This window comes from Rhododendron vialii, chromosome 8a, assembly GCF_030253575.1.
Source record: "Rhododendron vialii isolate Sample 1 chromosome 8a, ASM3025357v1".
NCBI classification, from domain to species: domain Eukaryota; kingdom Viridiplantae; phylum Streptophyta; class Magnoliopsida; order Ericales; family Ericaceae; genus Rhododendron; species Rhododendron vialii.
This window is the reverse complement of record NC_080564.1, coordinates 9,742,267-9,757,669: the sequence shown is the minus strand read 5'-3', so window position 1 is coordinate 9,757,669 and position 15,403 is coordinate 9,742,267. Positions and strand designations below refer to the sequence as shown.

General features: G+C 37.3%; 1 protein-coding gene across 1 annotated transcript; it reads right to left on the bottom strand.

Annotated features, from left to right (window-relative positions):
• Positions 1-6,019: 6,019 nt before the first annotated feature.
• On the bottom strand, positions 6,020-8,544 carry LOC131298060 (uncharacterized). The gene is made up of 2 exons (XM_058323338.1): positions 8,269-8,544; positions 6,020-7,592 (listed from the first exon to the last, which is right to left on the bottom strand). The coding sequence occupies exon 2, from the start codon at positions 7,451-7,453 to the stop codon at positions 6,383-6,385; it is 1,071 nt and encodes a 356-aa protein (XP_058179321.1). The 5' UTR covers positions 7,454-7,592; positions 8,269-8,544; the 3' UTR covers positions 6,020-6,382.
• Between the last annotated feature and the right edge of the window lie 6,859 nt (positions 8,545-15,403).

Below are 15,403 nucleotides of genomic sequence, written 5' to 3'. Positions count from 1 at the left end.
TCGGAAATTAAAAGGACAGAGAACTAATCTCCTCATTTTAAAAATTCTAAGTCCCGGAATAAAGGACACTTGATCTGCCTCAGGCCTTCAGTCTATTATCCAAGACTGGGGTCACATCCAAGAGTTTTGACAATTCTAAGGAGCTTGTTTTGTGTATAGCGATCAAAAGGTACAACAAAGGTGCACTGACACCACGTCTCTTTGTCTAGTGACAACCAGTCCCTTTAAATCTGCAGTGTAACGTTGGCTACATGCTGGTAGTTCAGTGCATCAACGACCAGTCCCTTTAAATCTGCAGTGTAACGTTGGCTACATGCTGGTAGTTCATTGCACCTGCATCTCTGAATTTGTTGAAAAGAACCAGTCAATTCTATCAAAGTGAGAAAGATGTTGCATGGAAAAAGACATCCATGGTTGGACGTAATTGTATGGAAACATTATTATGAATACCCTGTACATTTGAAAAACAAACCCCAAAGGGCAAGACCCCAAAAAATAAAGTCAATTGGCTTGTCCCAGTTAGCAGGGCCTACAGCTACCAAGTGGGAGGTCATGGATTAGAATCTTAAAGATGGACCACTGATTCAATATTTAACATTTCATTCCCCTTGAGGCTATTCCAGAGCTTATGCCAGGTAATTACCTGTACATATGGTACAGAAGGACTACATATACATAGGTATTAGGTGGACGAACTCAAAAACCCTCGTCAGCCGGAGGGGAAAAAAGGCACTTTCAAGTGTTATTTCACAACTGAGGAACACAATCAAACACCCAATTTACAAAAATCACCCAATTACCCAACTCAGCCTCTAATTCTGGGAAGCGAAAGTTCAGACATCTCGGAGAGATGCAATGAATTACTGTAAATAAAGCAAATGTGTGATTGATTTTCTTAACTTCTGGCGGCTCTCTGTCTCAGTTTATAAAATAGCATGAGGAAAGGTTTAAGTTTATCTGGGGTGGCACCTGCAACCTAACTCAAAAGAAATGAATTTCAGTCATTAAACTGGAAGGTTTGGTAGTACCTTAACCAAAAGTTGCTTCATCAGCAGTTGGGGAAAATATCATCCAGTGTAATCCAAAAAACCGTAAAGTTTGTTGCCCTCATCATATGTATGCTATTATAGAGGAATGGGGAAAACAATCCTGAAAGGCACATAGGGGATTGAAATGTAGTTAAATCATGATACTGCAATTATCACTCAAGCCAAATATCAACCATCTATTTACATGTCCCCTTAGAGATGTATAAGCCTATAAAGTACTTGTGTCGAACACTCAACACTCGGACAAGGGGTCCATGTCCAACATCTTTATTCGGACATACATATAGCATTTGGTGATCCCCATATATTAAGCTATGCATGAATTCCAATATTATGCATGAAATATCCCAAGAACATTCGGACAAGGGGGTCCATGTCCAACATCTTTAATTGGACATTCATACAGAATACATAATTTTTGGACCCCATATATTAAGCTATGCATGAATTACAATATTATGCATGAAATATCCTAAGCCGCCTCCGTAAACACCATTTGTCCTCGTACATAAAAGAAATATAATAAGAATAAGAACACCATGGTGTGTCCTGGTGTCGTTCAAATCAAAATAAGATAAATCCATAACTTGGATGCACATCTGCACCCCAGGGCCCACACCCAGCTCCATTTAACAAAGTAAACAATATCTAATCATTCATATGGTGATGGCAAATTCTAGGTGAAAGACAAAAGAAACAAGCCTACAGTATAGACTCGGAATTATTTCACACTAGAAGAAACAAAATGTAAAACTGTACAAGTGAAATCCAAATTATTTGCAAGCGGAGCCTAAATAAGTTCCATTTAAGAAAATCAACTTTCACATTGGAATTTTAAGAGCTTGTACAAAGGAACTAAAAAAAAATGAATAGCTTCTAGGCTTCTAGCTACAACTACAGCACTTTGCATCTACAGCATTGAGGAAGTTCTCCGGAGGCTGTTGGGCCTATGAAAGTAGCAACTTAGCCAAACAAAGAAAACCCAACAAAGAATCCTATACAACTCAAATTTTCAAAAAAAGCTAATCTCAAAACCAATTAATCTAATATCTTTAACCTTTATCAAACCCACCGAGCCTCTCTCCTGCACATTCAATAAAATAGAAGGAAAAGCTAGGAGTCTAGGGCTAGTTACCGAGGATTCCTTCTATCGGGGCTCTCCTTCGGGTCTTTCCAAACCAAACCAAACGGAGCCTTATGTTCCAATCACTTGGGGTCGGCTACATGAATCCGTTTCCTCCATTGGACTCTGTCAAGTGCCACTTGTTCACACAGACCCATTATACTCATATCTTTGCACACTACAGCATCTAATGTCAATTTAGGTCTACCCCTCCCCGTAACATTGCTACCTAGAGCTATCCTATCCGCTCTCTTAACTACTGCATTTTCTGGTCTACGGTAGATATTCCTTCGGGTCTTTCCACCATCCATTAACTTTACAGTCCTTATCAAGAGACAAAAAGTGTAGGCAAAGCACTTGTACCAGAAGATCAATAACAGTCTCCACAACCACCAGCATTGTAGGAACCATCAAGCCTTGTTGAGGTAAATAGAAGTGTCAACATAAAAGTTATTCAAATAGATCCAGAAAAGGAAAACAATGCACAACAACTAACAATGTTTAATCACTCCCTCAGTCCCTCAAATCAAACAAAGTCAACAAATTACCAGGTTGAGACTTGCATAGTTGCATTTTTACTAGGAGATACCGCAGCAGAGACAACTTTCACGAAAATTGTTAATGGGGAGTATGATTATAAGTGATAAAACAATTGACCTTCAAGGGAGTATACGTACATTGCTAAATAGAAGATATCCTATCTGTGGCGTCAAAGCTCAACATCCATCAGTTTTTCGGTACCAAATTCCACTACATCTCTGCATCGATAGCCCATATTTCAACAAAGAAAAGAGAGGAGACATGTCAAGTAGCCTCTCAGGAGTAAATTCTTCCGCGTAGTAACTAATGATGGTTCCACCTTCAATGAAGCTATACCGCTGGTGTATCTGAGGACGCAATACAGAATCCCTTTTGCTGTCTCTCAGACCTAGTTGTCCCGTTACCTGCTTGAGTGCACAGGATCCCTAAAAAGAAAATGAACACTTTGACATGGAAACATGAGTGAACTTCAAGTTGAAAACGCCACACTGCGCAAAATCAACTATAAAACCAAAACACTTTCGTTAGTACCTTTACCCTATCCTTCCCAGAGCTTTCCCCATAAGCCTTACAACTCACCCCTTGGTCTTGGTGAGAGAAAGCCTACTCGAGGTTTGGGAACGAACCAGCACAGGAATCCCAGACACCTCAGAAAGACATACTGGACCTTGTCAAAGATCAGGTGGCAATATTCCAACTGAGCCAAGAAAATGCTAGTCGTATATCAAGATGAAAATCTCCTCCTTATCCAGAATGAACCAAAAAAAAAAAATCTGATCTCTCTAAGATGGTTCAAAAACATCAATACAACAGCTAATCCTTTTGCGCAACATGCATGCCCAACCATTTCTAGATAAAGGAACTCACCATGAGAGCCAATTATATCACTTTCCTTGAGTAAAAAGACCACACATTGCAGGTTGGACGGAAATTGGGTAGTTGTTTCAAAACAAAAGGTAGCAAAAAAGTGGATAATTTTCTCAATAACCATTCTTGTATCCTGTCATAAGGTAGGTAGCAAGTGTTTCCATATATACCAAAAATTCTTGACTATATTGGTTAGGATTTTTATTTTCTGCAGCCTAGTAGGTATTAATCCTGTGCCTTGTATTTGCATTTTTTGGGTGTAAAGAGGCCAAGTGAAAATGCACTATAGCCAGTTAAGTGATCAGATATGGAAAATCAACAATGAGAGCCCCACTTCAATTTTAAGAGTTAAAATCATACCAATCACTACACAATACGTACAAAGACAGCTAGGGAGTTCAACATGTTGAAAAACAGTCTAAAAGCAGCACACCTGAGGATGCATTTGTTCGCAGAGTACATCAAGACCCTCAGAATAACATGCACATGAGTGTCTGCCAGGCACTGTTCAGAAAAGCGCACTTGATGAATGCAATTTTGGGAAATAGCTGAAAGACCAAAAGAGGAAGTAAATCTTGGAGTGTGCCCTTCCCAAATTTCTCAAAAAAGGTCTCACAATTTGCTTCCTGACCTTCACAATATGGCTCCCACCCATATATAAAAATGAAAAAACACCTAAAAGTCTAAATTCATTAATGGAAATCTAAGAAGCACGTGCACATCTACCAGACACACTTCCAGGACGTGTTGGTATCTAACGCAGAAACAGACATGCTTCAGAGACATGTTAGGCCTAAATCCATGTCCGATTATTTTCCATGAATATATGGTTTGTGGCTGCTGATTTATATCTTCAAAGTGTTAGACACTAATTAGAAATAATGTCTCTGACTTTTGTATGAATACAAACGATATGTATATAGTATATACTGTGAAAATTTTTATATAGTATATATTGTGCACAAAAAAATCTGTGCATGAAATGTCTGTGTGGACAGACTTTTTGTTTTTATATCCCGCGTGTCTGTGTCTGTAACTTTGCTTCTTAGGTGGAAGTAAACACTGTATGGCTATCTTCATTAAAGTGCCGGAATTCCTTAAACTCGTGCAGGGAAAATCTAACTTATGGATGGGCCAAATATACCATTATGCCAGTTTGGAATGCTGCATTTCTCCCTCAATCTTCTTGCTAAAAATATACAAAGCAGAGCTTCTCATTACCAGCGCATCAGATTTCTTCTCTTCACTGAAATAAACAGAAAAAGGAATAAGGAATAAAAGGGAAGCTGATTGGAAGTCAAAGACAAACACTTACAGCCTTGATATTGATGCTCACAAGTGGGATCTAATTACTTGCCTCCACGTGCATCACTTCTCTGATAAAAACAAGGAGCAATCTCAAAGAAAGAGTTAGAATTGCACTACTTAAAGATCTAGGTGAAGTGAGAACTGCAAGGTAATCGCCAAATCTTTCTAGGGATACATATATATCATGTGAATACATACATGAAAATTTACACATTCATATGTTTATGACATAAAACAGTCATCATCCTTCCATACGTTCTAAGATTTAAAAGCTATAACCAAACCTGTTCACGGGCGAAGGGGGATGCCAAGATGGTAAATTAGTTCACAACTATCACAAAGTAATCTAGGTGTAGCTCTACTACATATCCAACTAACAAGAAAACGCCCAAAACAAGCAAAGGTCTTTTCCAACCTTCTAGCAAAGAAATAGAAAATCATGTAAATGGAAAAGGTAACTCCAAACACCGGATTTATAAAAAAAAAATGACGACAGCAAAATAATTAAAGGACTTGCAGTCCCATACTACAGTTGGACTTTAGCTTCAGACAATTGAAACTATTTTGTCCTGAGCAGTAACGAATACCAAGATGAAACTAAAATGGTTTTTAATCTAATGCATTTAAATAAATAAAAAAAACAGTTCAGGAAACAAAAGTATTATCATCTACAGCTCATGGCTTTCCCTTGACATTGAAGATTTTAGCAAAGTTCAGAAAATGAGTACCATGAAGCGATAATGAAAGTTAGATTACCCTTCTTCGTGACAACAATAAAAGAGGTAACTATTCATCTAACTTATGGCTAACGTAAATGTGCTCAAAGCATATTAAATGAAACTAGAAAATAAATTAAAACAAGACTCTCAAAGATGTTACTAGTAAATTTAAATTACCAGTGAATAAGGAGTGGTCCAGGCATGTTAACTAATTGGGAAAATAAGAAGCAAAATATAAAGAAAACACCAAACCAACAAAATGAATGGATTAGACTGAGACATTTTAACTTTCGAAAGAAGAGTTTATTCAGTCTAACATGAAGAAAAATTACAGCATATCCACAGGAATATAAAGCTGAAGGCCTCGGCAAAACTGGGAAGACTAAAAACAAAGCAACAATAGTAGGCCTGGAAACTCCAACGACAATCTTTATTAACAAAAGTGAATAAGATGAACAAACTATAGATACTAATTGAAGGAGGCCACTGAGCTACTTGTTGTGGCTAGATTTTTACAAGTGTCGACACATGTATACTTTACCACCTAACGTGTCCAATTGACGGAATAATCAGCACTAAGATCTATACTATATACAGACTATTTGCCTTGATCCAAAATTGTCCGCAGCTTCAACCACGTACCAAGTACGCTGAAAAAATGTGGTGTCAAACATCACTGTTAGGATGGATTCTAGAATCACAATAACACATTATCACTTTGATGAAGTCATATACAGTCCCCCCGTATTTGCGCAACAGTGACTGTAAATTTCACTTCATTCTTGATCTGATGCGTGAAAGCAAATCTTCTCAAGTTGTACAGGCCAATCTTCACCAAGCCTCCTAGGATCTGACTCCATCGCTACCCGAAAGTCCAACAAGGACGCGAAAACAGGTCTGTTTGGTTTTTGTACAAATCTCACGGGCCTCGTCCCGTTCAAACCATATACCACCTCATTACGTACTTCACTTGGAGGCTTATTTACAGACCTTGAACTGGCTAATGCCAAACATGGCTGTATCAATCTCTTTAAGTAAACATCCAAACCACTGTTCAGAAGGTTAACGCAATCTGCTGAAATATTTAAGCCCTTCGTCTCCAACTCCCGCTCCAATCTGGTCTTCAAAGAATTGGTATCTGGTAGCACACCACTACTGAGGCAGGAGTCTTTGCAAAATGAAGTTGCTGATCCGTTACGTAGGACTTTTCGTGTTTCTTTTCCATTTATGCAGATTCCAAATGGAGCTCTGACGGGGCTTCTGTTGTAAATGTCTCGTGTGTCATTATCCTGATCAACCTCTTCACCATCTTCCACAGAGTTTACTTCAGGAGGTGGTCTGCTACCCAAAGAAAGCAACTCAGTGGATCTTTCCTTTTCTTGAATTTTTGGAACAGGTTCTTCACATCCAGTACTATGGGCCTTCCCATGGAGCCCAAGAGGACTCGGACGGTCCTTAAACTTCCGGTCACGAAGATTCGGAGTCCTCCCCTTCCGGGGGGACTGTGGAAACACGTCTCTACAGAGTGACTGAAGACTACTCCTTTGATACCCATTTGGGACTTTAACATTCAATAAACCACTCGTTTTGCTTTCTTTCGGTGGAGGAGTCTTAGCGACAGATGCATTTTTCAGAATAGCTTGGATAAGTCGATTATGAAGGCAGATATTCTCTCTCCCAACAGTACCAATGCAGTATCTATCAAACTCCGATTTGCTAATCTTGAGGTTCAAGAATCTACTCAAAAGATTAAAGTACTTCTCCGATTTCTCATGCCCGAGTTTCCTCTCGATCTCGAGCTTCAGTTCTAGAGTGTCTAATCGCGATGGATGCCGACTTGCTGGCATTTTGATTTCTCAATCCCTCACCACCATCACAACTAGAACTCACAACTAACTACGGAAACACCACCCCATAACAAGTTCAGAAAATCAATATCCCAGTTCTCAATCCAAAAAGAGCCCTAATTTTCTGTTCTGTTTCTATCTGCAAGTAAAATTCAGTAAAGCAAGTCAACAGTAATAACTGACACGAGCTATATATCTCATTCTACAACGCATTAACAGAACTGAAAAAGAACTCCCAATTTACATTAAAAAAAAAATCAATTTTAAGTTGCTCTTCAACGAGTAATTCTTCGGACCTATCAATCACACATTACATTCGAAAAGAAAACACGCTCACGGAGACAATTCACTGGTGACTTCAATTTACGCGAAATTATCATTAAAAACATCAATACGAATCAAACTTCAACGAGAGCCCTAATTTCTGTTCTGTTTCTATCTGCAAGTGAATTCAGTACAGAAAGTCAACAGTAAACTGACACGAGCTAGACATCGCATTCCGCAACAAATTAACAAAACCGAAAAAGAATCCCCAATTAACGTAAAAATAAAAAAAAATTCGTAAGTTGTTCGCTTTACTGATTAATCCTACAATCACATTACATTCGAGCAAAAAAACGCGCGTACAGAGATAATTCACTGATGAACTCCAATTTAACGCGAAATTATCATTGAAAACATGAACAGCAATACAAATCGAACTTCGAAGTAAGAATTTCAACTTCGGATCGAAAAAAAACCCTCTTCGATCAGCGACTTCTGTCAGCACAAAAAAAAAAGAAAACAGTAAGTAAGTGAAGTAGCAAGAAACTAACCTGATTCAACGGAGAGTGCGTGATCGACGAATTGAATTGGGAGTAAGTGAATTGGGTGAGATCACTCGGTGATCGAGCTGAGCTTAATTCTAGAGAGAGAAAAAGGTCGGGGAGAGAGAGAGAAGGAAATTAGGGCTAGCTTTCGAAGCTTCTACTTCGGGTCGTAAGGGGGTCAACGGCACGTGCGGGTTAACCGGTGCGAGCGAAGTAGGAGGAGCTGGTGAGGTGAGGTGAGGTTCTCTCTCTCTCTCTCTACTTTTAGGGCGTGTTTGTTTCCAATCATGTGTTTTTGAGCCACCGAAGGGTTTTTGTCTTTTGGCTGCTGTGGTTTGGAATTACGGTCTGAATTCGGGAAGTCAATTTTGTCAGTGGGATTTGGACTTTGGAGTTCGAAAGTCCATTAACGAAACAACAATTTACAAACACATGTTGTTGCGAGCATCGTCTCGCCGGGATTGGTAACTATAAAATTACTTTACGAGGACCAATCATGGAGCGCGATGTTCGAATGTTGAGTACGTTGTTGTACACGTTGTTATGTTTGTAGACGTGCTCGATTGGTTATGGTTGGGTTTTGTTTTGTTTTTTTGATCGGGAAAACATCGATATATTAATAAACTCGACAATTGTTACATCGAGATTGGTTATGGAGTAGTTTGTTGGGGTTCAAATGTGACATATTCCTTAAATTGTTCTATACCCACGCGGAAGTAGGCCTGTCATGAAAAAAAAAAACTAGGTGACTTATTTATTTATTTTGTCTTTATTCAAAAAATCGCATTTGCTTGTTTGTATTAAATTTTTGTGAATTATTGATTTATGTCATCGAGAGGAATCAAAAAAAAAATTTTAAATGTGAAACAAAATAACAAAAAAAATCTAATTTAGATCATAATTTTTTATTTTTCTATTATTGACATCGAGACGAATCAATAATCCACAAATATTTAACACAAAACTAACAAATGCCCAAAAAAAAATTAAATAAAGACAAAAAAAAATATAAAATAATGGGATAACATGGGTCCTCATGCGATCTCATTTCTTGGGATGGTTAATAATCCTTTCATAAAAAGATGATTTGATGAGATGACTATTCCTATTCAAATTCACTTCAATTTTGTAAAAAAAAAAAAAAATCATATTTTATATCAAGATCTTGAAAAGGAATGACTCTAGTTATCAAAATGGGACCATGACAGGTTTCATATTATTCTCGTTATGATCGTATGAGAAGATCACTTTAGAAAATAGTTAGTGCATCATCTTGAATCCTATTGGACTATTGGTATATAGAAAAGAGAATTCTCTCTAGTTTGATTTTCTCATATGATCCTCTCATTTGATCATGACGTGAGGAGAACGGGCATGCAGCTGCGCCCAATCCCAATTGAAAATTCTTGCCACTAATTTTGAAATGTCTGACTAATATGCAAATCATGCCACAAATCAAATGATCAAACACTAATGATCACCTTTATAAATCATATTTATTATATAGAGAAATGAACTTTTTGTTTCTTTAATTGATTAGGACTCATAAAATGAACTATTTGAACGATTGTTTGTTTTATGAGATTTTTATAGCATATTGGACATACAGAAAAAGTAACATTAGGTCATTAGTCATAAACTAGTAGCCACATAATCAAGACTTATTATTAGACCATACCTTGTTCTTGAACCTTGCGTGTAATTTGTTCTTTAAAACATTTGTTACCTCATCAGTTAGTGATTGGCATCCGATCTTTTCAACTTTATTGCATGAATGGAATTCTCTAAAAAAAACATACTCCAGTTAATCTTGTTTTTGTCGAAATAGGATTTGGTTTGACCCTCTCTCTCTCTCTCTCTCTCTCTCTCCTTCCTTTTTCTTTGTCTTTACTAAGACAAAGACAATGAGGGCATGGAAATTGCCAATGTACTAATGAGTGTTAATTGGAGATCACTTGATTTCAACTTTCACTGCCACTAAAAGAATATCTGGAACCACTAGTGTAGTCGGAAATTTAGGTCGATGGGACACCATTAAACACGGTCTTAAAATTTTCTATCTTTTACTTACAGTAAACAACCATAATATAAAAAAAAAAATGAACTCAAAACATAATTTTGCTATAACATACATGTAGATAACGAGTCTTTATGAAAAACAAATACATACAATTTTGTTTATGTAACAACCACGTGGTTATACATATACTACTAGCATATGCTTTTGCCCAAAGCATGATCCAGCATAGTCAAATCTAATGACCACAAAACTGGATATAAGCACACGATCCAGCCGTGTGCTCTGTTGGGTGCCTCGGTGGTTGCCTAACGGCTTGGGTGATAATCTGTGATAGCGGTTGGTGTTTCTGTGCACCGGGTCGTTTTCTCTGTTGGGGTGGCCAATGGAGGCTTGGTAGTTACCGGAGGCGGCTGTTCGGTGGTGGCTAGTTGGTGGTCAGCAATTGTGGGGCGGCAGAGCTTGAAGGTTCTCAAAAGATTAGAGTTTTATTTTGGGTTTTCTTGGGGTGGGACTAGCCCACTTTAGTGGGTTAGGTTCTTTTTTTGTGCTTATTGTAAGATCTGGGGTTTTTAGGCCCTTAGGTGTTATGGGCTTTGTCCCTATAGAAGTGTTTGGGCTCTATTTCAACTGATTGTATTTTTCAACCCTTGGTTGAAATCCCCTTTCCCCTTCTCCATAGTTACTTTTGCAGATCAAAAAAAACTCCAGGGCCTCAGAATTAATCGAGGCGCATGTAAGTTGGCTTAAACATTCGTTTATCAAATAAAAAATAGGAATCCATATATATCTAATTGTATTAGCATGTCCACTTTCCTTAATAAGAAGTGTTGTTGTAGTGTTAGTGTCTAAATATACAATTTTTCAAACCTTGAACTGTATTTACAATAATGGCCAAAAAAAAAAAACTGTATTTACAATGCTAATAGGTATGGTGAGTCTTGTTGGACAATTGGGCCGAACTAAGCCTAGTATGTATATTGGGCCAAAAGAGCCCAATAAGTAATTATAGGAAAAAGGTGTCTGGACTGTGTGAACGCACAAACGAGTCAGGGGGTAAAGGTCAACGATCGCGGCGCGTTGAAGAATTGTAAAGCACGATTTTTTTTACAGTTTATGATTTACTCGAGGTTAGTTTTTTGATAATTTCGAATGTAAATTCATCTCTTTTTTCGGCTCCCTCGGGGTTAATATCTTAGTGCTGCCGCGGCTCCCTGCATGAGGTTTTGTAGCTCTCTCCCTGCGTTAGACTAGACGCTTTGCATTTCCAATAAGAAAAAAAAGAGTGTAAATTTTGTCTGGATGAGCCAGAAAAAGAGGGTTTTCCGCACCCCCCTTGGGCTTTCTTCACAAATTTTTTAGGTAATTCAAACCGTGCATCTTATAGAACTTGTAAAATAATGTATCTACGTAAAAAATCAGCTTGTCCGGACATCGATAATTATGTCAAAAGTTGAGTTTTTAGACAAAAAAATGAACGTCTGTGGACAGTTTATCTTAAAAAACAATTGACAGATCTAGACCGTCAATTTTTCGTCTAGAACTCAACTTTTGACATACCTATCAATGTCCGGACAAGCTGATTTTTTGCATGAATACATTATTTTACAGATCCTACAAAATGCACGGTTTGGATTATTCAAAAGAATGTGCGAAGGAAACCCACGGGGGGTGCTGGCGGAAAATTGCCTCTGTCCGACTCATCTGAACAGAATTTAAACTCAAGAAAAAATGATTTAGGAAAGTTAATATTCACACTATCCTCTCGTATAAACATACCATGTTAAACACCCATCTTGTATCTTTATCTTTAATATATATATACATTACAAACCCTCATATTTTACAACATCCATATGGTAATCCCATCCTAATTAACTCCTTTTTTTTCACGATCCTAATTAACTTTGATATGTAAATAACAGAACAGTACCTGCAGCTGGTACTCATTGGGGACAACCTTAAATAATTGGAAAAAGAAGAAGAAAGGAAATGAGGCAAACTTAGCTTGCTTGTGGCACAAGATCAGATGCCACAAGAGGCCAACTAATCTTTTATATACAGGACATTCAGATATAGCTGCCCCGGATGTCCTAAGCACAATTCATTTTACATACTCAATCATTTATACATGCATGAATGATTGGATAGTTTCTGGCAGAGGTGCAATGAATGTATGGAGCAGATGATTTTATTATTAATGAAATGAGAAACAAGATGACTTTAATAAATACCCATTCGAAGGGGAAAGCCAATATAGACAACCCCAGAGGTTGGCGTGGTGGTTAAGACGGCTTAGGATTTTGCTCTCTTTTAAGAGATTTCAAGTTTAAAACCTTTTAGGCCTTATCAACAATTTTGGAGCTAGTTTATACGAAGTTTTGCTCTGGCTTTAATGGGCGTTGCTATCGGGTCTTGAAATTATTCGAGGTGCACGTAAGCTGGTCCTAACACCGAAGTTATGAAGAGAGAAAAAAACAATATAGGCCACAAACCCAAATGAAGGTTTTGGTTGGATATATATGCATTACAGTAAATTTTCATGATGCTTATTAAACCAAACATACCCAAGTAGCCCAACATTCCGAATCTCAAAAGAGGACAAGCCTAGGGATTGCAAAATATATACAGGAAAACGACGTCATTCGCTTCCACTTTAAACTAAACTAACCTTTACTGCCAACTTGATTTGCAACTTGTGAAAAAACAAATATAACGACAAATAGGCCCCAGTGCTATCCCAACTTGCAAACCCCATCCCCAGCCATTTAATTTTAAGTTTGTGCTTCTGCATAGAAGTAGCAACAGATTAATAATAATGGAGCCACACAGAGAATTTGGCTTAGCTAAATTAAGAAAGATCGATGCGTTACTGAGCCAACTTACGCCGGTTACTCACGCCTGTTCTATTGTCTTAAGACCAATCTTACGGTCCTCTAGCGGAGGTTATTTAAGGTGCATTTATGTCACTAGTAACAAGTACGAGAAGACAATACCCTTAATTAATTTCTATGCAAAGATCCTGTTTAGGTTCCAAAAAATGAAAAATAAATAAAACAGAACGTCTAGAAATGAATCTTTGAACTTAGAAGGGGAAAAGACAAATTATAAAGAAAGACCCGAGATATAAAAAAATAAAAAAAATTATAAAGATCCAAGAAATTTAACGAAGAAAAACACATAATTTGCCACATACACACAGGTAGAGCTAAAAGTATTGAATGCAAGATAAACCGACTTGCCCATAATCTGCACATGAAAACTCTATTATTTAAGTATGTTGTCTTGATGATCTCTATAATGGGCTCCAGATAAGGAATTTTCTTTGCCTCCAATAATCAGCCAGTTTATGCCCAAAAGCTAAACAATTCAAATTTTAGATATATATTTCCCCTGATCTCTTTTACATAAGTTTCGTGGATCTAGCTAGAAGTTAGTGTAAAGATTATCTTTTTTAACTCTTTGTGTTCTGACCAGCTTACGCACACTTCGACTAATTCCTTGGACACAATCACCCCATCCACTAGCTATCGTAAATGCGTAGTTTGGAGTTTTTTTTTTTTTTTATTTATACAAAACTCAACATGTCCGAACTAGCCTAATTACGCTTACTCTGATTAATTTTTTATTTTTAGGACTAATCCTATCATTTACTAGCAGAGATGGCTCCTATATAAAGCTCTTGGCCAAAGCTCTATCTTAGCTAGCCGGCTAGCAGCACAAGAATCAATAATATGTAGATGTCAAGTGAAAGAAAACCGGTAGACACGTATCAAGCCTTGATTGACTGCCAAACTCTCGAATTATGTTATGCCATGTAAGATGTTGTGGTTGATGTTGTGGTCCGTTGATGTGTCCCTAACATTGTTGTTGTTAATATATCAGCAGTTCTACTTCTAAGCATTCAATCTTACCGTCTCCGACGACTAATGGTCCATCCAAAAATATACGATGGTGAAATTAAGAGAGAGTAGACTTTCTGAATATCATACTCCATGAAACAGGCTTGCATCGGCACCAAGAAGCTTGGAATTTGTCGTATATATTCAATGGAAAGGAGAGGTTGTGAAATCCGCGTCACACTTTTTTGTCTTGGCCTGATTAGATTATTGATGCTGAAACCCTTAACTAATAGTCTCATATATTCCACCTTTCCCCCCACGTGTAATTGTTTTTCAACTTCGACCCCTACATCTTTTGCAGTTGATATATTGGTCTCTCAAATTTCAGGATTCAGGGACGCTACCGAGCACACTACCAAGTAAAAAAACGGCACCATTTGACAAAGAAAAGGGACGCTGGCTGCTGATGTGTTTGTTTTAATGTTGGTTGTTTGGGCCTTTGGTTTGCCTACACATGTTACTTATTTTTTATTTTCGTGAGACCTCTTACGGCTTCTATAAATATGATTTAAACCGCAAGTTATGTTTAAAATATTTTTTTATGGGTTTCTAAAAAAAATTAGCTCAATTCGATATCGGTAAGGGCTATTTCAGTATTTGTAGGAAGTTTCAAAATTCATAGGGCACCTTACGAATTCTGAAACTCCCTATGAATACTGAAACAACCTTTACCGATCGGATTGAGCTAATTTTTTTAGGAATACATAAAAAAATATTTTAAGTATAACTTACGTTTTGAATCATTTTTATAAGACCCGTAATAGGTCCCACGAAAATCAAAAATACGTAACATGTCCCGTTTTCTTTTCTTTTTTTATTATAAGTAACATGTCTTTTGACAACCAACATTATAACCAACACAGCACCAAGCGTCCCTTTTCTTTGTCAAACGGTGCCATTTTTTATGCTTGGCAGGGGACGCTACCGGATCCTTCCAACTTCCAAGTAACTCAGTTTTGTTCATTCCAGTATTCCGTCGAACTAGATGAATGAATGACATGTGGCCAAAAGAACATACTCCCTCCGTCTCCAAATAAATGTCCATGTTACTATTTCAGACATTTTAAGATATTATTTATATCTTCCCAAAGTATATTATTTTTTATATACAATATGGATCTTGTTTGATAAATCTTAATTAATTCTATTATAAAAAAATTGAAAATTATGAAAAATGGTATAAATTAAAACTTAAAAAGATATAACTAATTTTAAAAAAATT